The following is a 5,683-nucleotide window of genomic DNA, read 5'->3' as shown; positions in this document are numbered from 1 at the left end:
AACAAGGAAGTGGAATAAAGACATGGCTGAAGGAAAAAGAAGTAATGTCTGGAGGAACTGTTCTCAGCAGTCTGTCCTCCATCATACATCCATCCATCATCCATCCATCCTGCAGTCTGTCCTCCATCATCCATCCATCATCCATCCATCCATCCTGAAGTCTGTCCTCCATCATCCCTCCATCATCCATCCATCATTCAATTCAATTTTATTTATAGTATTAATTCATAACAAGAGTTATCTGGAGACCCTTTACAGATAGAGTAGGTCTAGACCAGGGATCGGCAACCTGCGGTTCCGGAGCCGCATGCGGCTCTTTGATCCCTCTGATGAGGCTCAGCTTTAAAAAAAAATACTTAATGAATATTTAATTAAAATGTATTTTATTTTAGTTCGTACAGCAAATTAAAGACATAATTTCAGCTGTGGCCTCCGTCACATGGGAACTCGACTGGGCCACAAGAAGAAATGATTCAGTTGATACCACTAAAAGGCCAAACACGGGGGGGGGGGACATCTGTGAGGCTGTCTCGAATTGTTTAAGAGCAAGAAGAATAACCCCCCCCGCTGTCCGTGGTACAGACGGAGCCCCGAATATGACCGGCGCGCACAACAGCTTTGTGGCTTTACTGCAGAAGTTGCTGGACAGGAAGTTGCTGGACAGGAAGTTGCTGACTTCACTGCGTCCTGCACCAAGAGGACTTGTCTTCAGATTCTGAGCAAATTAATGGCAAAAGGTTTAAATCCCCGTCAGTTCCGTTGGTTACTGGACGAGCTGGGAACAGCCAGAGTGGCTGGGAAAGCTCCACGTCTCGTAGACCTGACACCTGGACACCTGAACACCTGGACACCTGAACACCTGGACACCTGGACACCTGGACACCTCGACACCTGGACACCTGGACACCTGGACACAGCTCCTGAGGGTACAGGACCCACAGCCCTGTGAGTCCTTCACCCTGAGGACAGGAGGAGGTTTTGCCATTCGAGCCCAGTTGACAGGTCTAGCCCTATTTTACTAAACCGTCAACCCAACGTACTTCTTTTCTTTTTATTCGGAGTTAAAAATGTTTAGTTGCGTTCAGAAATGTTATTTCATTTTCTCTGCAGTCGTTCATGATTTCATAAATGTAACACAGTACAGTTTGTTTATAAATTGCACAAAGGCAAAAAACAACGTTCTATACAGAGTTATATTTAAAATATCCAAAGGGTTTAGTGGCTCCCGGTGTTTTCTTTACTGTGTGAACCGGGTCCAGACGGCTCTTTGAGTGGTAAAGGTTGCCAACCCCTGGTCTAGACCACACTCCAGAATTTACAAGGACCCAACAGTTCTAGTAGTTTCCTCCAGAGCAAGCAACAGGGCCACAGTGGAGAGGAAAAGCTTCCTTTTAGGCAGAAACCTGAGACAGACCCAGAACCAGACCCAGACCCAGGCCCGTACCAAGGCTCTTGTTAGGTGGTCTGTTCCACCCATTCATCTATCCATCAGTCTGTTCCATCCCTCCATCCATCCTGCAGTCTTTTCCATCCATCCATCATCCCTCCCCCCATCCCTCCCTCCCTACCAGGGACATCGTACCAAGTCATCATCTGTCCGATCGTAGCTGATGTCAGAGTGAGACAGGAAGGACGACTCGTCGATAACGCACAACCTGGAGACACAAAGACAACGTCCCATTGGTCCAACCGTTAACCTTTATAGTAACCAGTCTACACCGAGTGTTCCTATTGGTCCAACCGTTAACCTTTATAGTAACCAGTCTACACCGAGTGTTCCCATTGGTCCAACCGTTAACCTTTATAGTAACCAGTCTACACCGAGCGTTCCCATTGGTCCAACCGTTAACCTTTATAGTAACCAGTCTACACCGAGCGTTCCCATTGGTCCAACTGTTAACCTTTAAATGGACCAGTCTACACCAAGTGTTCCTATTGGTCCAACCTCTACCCAGCAGTGATTGGTCCCCACCAAGCGTTCCCATTGGTCGTTGACCTCTACCCCGGAAGTGATTGGTTCCTTACCGCCGGCTGCTCCGGTGAGTGGTCAGGTTCCCGCCTTTCTGTTCAAAGGTTGCCAGAAGAGATTTCTGCTCATCGTTCAAACAGGCGCTGGATTTACTGTCGTGGACCAGGATGTCGCACATAAGCTGCATCTGCCGCTGCTGCCGGATTTCAGACACGTAGAACCCCCAACCGTCAGACGGGTAGAACCCCCAACCGTCAGACGGGTAGAACAACCAACCGTCAGACGGGTAGAACCACCAACCGCCAGACGGGTAGAACAACCAAACGTCAGACGGTTAGAACCACCAACCGTCAGACGGGTAGAACCACCAACCGTCAGACGGGTAGAACCACCAACCGTCAGACGGGTAGAACCACCAACCGCCAGACGGGTAGAACAACCAAACGTCAGACGGGTAGAACCACCAACCGTCAGACGGGTAGAAGCCCCAACCGTCAGACGGGTAGAACCACCAACCGTCAGACAGGTAGAACAACCACCAGGTAATGTGGGAGTAATGAATAAAGTAATATATATGTATATATATACACACATATACTGACCAAGTAGTGGTAGTCTCCCTCCACCTTGACCAGGTACAGTTATTAGTAAATAAGTAAAATATACAGTAAGGAGACACCCTGCTATTTGGCAAGTTCTCCCACTTAGAAATCATGGAGGGTCTGAAATTGTCACACGGGAGGAGCTGGTCCAGGACCTGAAAAGAGCTGGGACCACCGTTTCCAAGGTTACTTTTGGTAGTACACTAAGACGTCATGGTTTGAAATCATGCACGGCCCGGAAGGTTCCCCTTCTTAAACCAGACCATGTCAATGCATGTCAATGGAGTCATGGGAGGAAGTCATGTTGTCAAATGAGACCAGAATAGAACTTTTTGGTCATAATTCCACTAACCGTGTTTGGAGGAAGAAGAATGATGAGGGCCATCCCAAGACCACCATCCCTACTGTGAAGCATGGGGGGGTAGCATCATGCTTTGGGGGGGTTCTGCACATGGGACAGGGGGACTGCACTGTACTAAGGAAAGGAGGACCGGGGCCATGTATTAGGAGATTTTTGGGAACAACCTCCTTCCCTCAGTGAGAGCATGGAAGATGGGTCGAGGCCGGGTCTTCCAACATGACAATGACCCAAAGACCACAGCCAGGAGAACCAAGGGGGGGCTCTGGAAGAAGCAGATCAAGGTTCTGGGGGGGCCTAGCCAGTCTCCAGACCCAAACCCAATAGAAAATCTTTGGAGGGATCTCAAACTCCAGGCCAGAAACCTGACTGGTCTAGAGAAGATCTTTCTGGAGGGGGGGCCAAAATACCTTCTGCTGGGTGTCAGACCTGGTGAAGAACTACAGGAAACGTTGGAAACAAAGGCTGCTGGACCAGATATTAACATGGATCTTCTCAGGTGTTCAAATACTTATTTGCAGCTGTATCATACAAATAAATAGTTAAAATACCTTACATTGTGATTTCTGAATTTTTAGTTTTAGATCATGTCTCTCACAGTGGACATGCACCTACGAGGACAATTTCAGACCCCCCATGATTTCTAAGCGGGGGAACTTGCAAAATAGCAGCGTGTTCAAATACTTATTTTCCTCTATATCTATCTATCTATCTATCTATCTATCTATCTATCTATATATAAAATTAAAAATAATATACACCAGGTAGTGGTAGTCCCCCTCCACCTTGACCAGATACTGTGATATTAGTAAATAAAGTAATATACTGTATATTTATATATATAGTATAACAGGTAGTGGTAGTCCCCCTCCACCTTGACCAGATACTGTGATATTAGTAAATAAAGTAAAATTCTGTATATTTATATATATATAGCATACCAGGTAGTGGTAGTCCCCCTCCACCTTGAAGCGCTTCTTCATCTCCACGTCCAGCTGGTTGCGGGCGTGTTTCAGTTTGACCTCCAGCGCTGCTTTGGACACGTCCGACTTCACCAGCAGCTCTTTATACTTCTTCAGCTCCAGCTCAGCATGGAGCCAGCGCTTCCTCGCCGCCTCAAAGTTCCTCACAACCTCTACTAACTCTGAAGGGACACAGGGACACATAACTCTGGAGGGACACAGGGACACATCTAACTCCGGAGGGACAGACACATCTAACTCCGGAGGGACACAGGGACACATCTAACTCTGGAGGGACACATCTAACTCTGGAGGGACACAGGGACACATCTAACTCTGGAGGGACACAGGGACACATCTAACTCTGGAGGGACACAGGGACACATCTAACTCTGGAGGGACACAGGGACACATCTAACTCTGGAGGGACAGACACATCTAACTCTGGAGGGACACAGGGGCACATCTACTAACTCTGGAGGGAGAGAGGGACACATATACTAATTCTGGAGGGACAGAGGGACACATCAACTAACTCTGGAGGGACAGAGGGACACATCTACTTGTTTTTAGTCACCTCTCTCTGTGTTGATGGAGTTGTCCTCCATGGCGATCCTCTGAAGACAGACGGACAACAGTTCCTCCACAATGAGACGAGACTCCCCCATCACCTCCACCTTCAGCCAGAGGGGACAAAGACTCTTATTTTGGTAGTCTGTTATAAAGAGAAACTGTGAGAGTCTTATAATGGTAGTCTTTTATTTTGGTAGTCTTTCAAAAAAGAAACAAGTAGACTCTTATTTTGGAAGTATTGTGCTGCTTCCTGTATCGAGGCAGTAATATTCATAACTAATATCGCAGATGGTTTTATGAATAAATTTAATCACAATTTGATTTCATGAAAATATTTAATGTGCAGAATAAATCTATAAAATATACACGCATACTGTATATAAATATATACTGTATATACAAATATATACACGCACTGTATATACATACACATATATACACACATACTGTATATACATATATACTGTATATATACACACACACATACTGTATATACATATATATTGTATATACACATATATACACGCATACTGTATATACATATACTGTACATACACATATATACACGCATACTGTATATACATACACATATATACACACACACTGTATATACATATACTGTATGTACACATATATACACGCATACTGTATATACACATATATACACGCATACTGTATATACACATATATACACGCATACTGTATATACACATACTGTATATACACATATATACACGCATATTGTATATACCTATATACAAATATATACACGCAATCGGTATATACATGCACATATATACACATACTGTATATACATATATATTGTATATACATACACATATATACACGCATACTGTATATACATACTGTATATACATATATTGTATATACATACACTTATATACACGCATACTGTATATACACATATACTGTATATACACATATATACACGCATACTGTATATACCTATATACAAATATATACACGCAATCTGTATATACATGCACATATATACACATACTGTATATACATATATATTGTATATACATACACATATATACACGCATACTGTACCTACATATATACTGTATTTACATACACATATATACACGCATACTATATATACATATGTACTGTATATACATACACATATATATATACACACGCATAATGTATATACTGTATACACATATATCCAGTCCAGGCCAGAGGTTAGCCC

The 5,683-nt window shown here is 44.0% G+C and overlaps 1 protein-coding gene across 1 annotated transcript in view; it reads right to left on the bottom strand.

Annotated features, from left to right (window-relative positions):
- The window catches only part of si:ch1073-416j23.1 (rac GTPase-activating protein 1), a 9,939-nt gene extending 5,369 nt beyond the window's left edge, over window positions 1-4,570 (bottom strand). The window contains exons 1-6 of the mRNA XM_034866446.1: window positions 4,469-4,570; window positions 3,871-4,073; window positions 2,026-2,165; window positions 1,583-1,655; window positions 768-959; window positions 581-715 (exon numbers count right to left, since the gene is read on the bottom strand). Coding sequence (XP_034722337.1) covers window positions 581-715; window positions 768-959; window positions 1,583-1,655; window positions 2,026-2,165; window positions 3,871-4,073; window positions 4,469-4,559 — 834 coding nt within the window. The 5' untranslated portion in view covers window positions 4,560-4,570. The remainder of the gene's footprint in view (window positions 1-580; window positions 716-767; window positions 960-1,582; window positions 1,656-2,025; window positions 2,166-3,870; window positions 4,074-4,468) is intronic.
- Between the last annotated feature and the right edge of the window lie 1,113 nt (window positions 4,571-5,683).

The sequence above is a fragment of the Etheostoma cragini genome, unplaced genomic scaffold, assembly GCF_013103735.1.
Source record: "Etheostoma cragini isolate CJK2018 unplaced genomic scaffold, CSU_Ecrag_1.0 ScbMSFa_720, whole genome shotgun sequence".
NCBI lineage: Eukaryota > Metazoa > Chordata > Actinopteri > Perciformes > Percidae > Etheostoma > Etheostoma cragini.
This window is presented reverse-complemented; position numbering and strand designations above follow the sequence as displayed.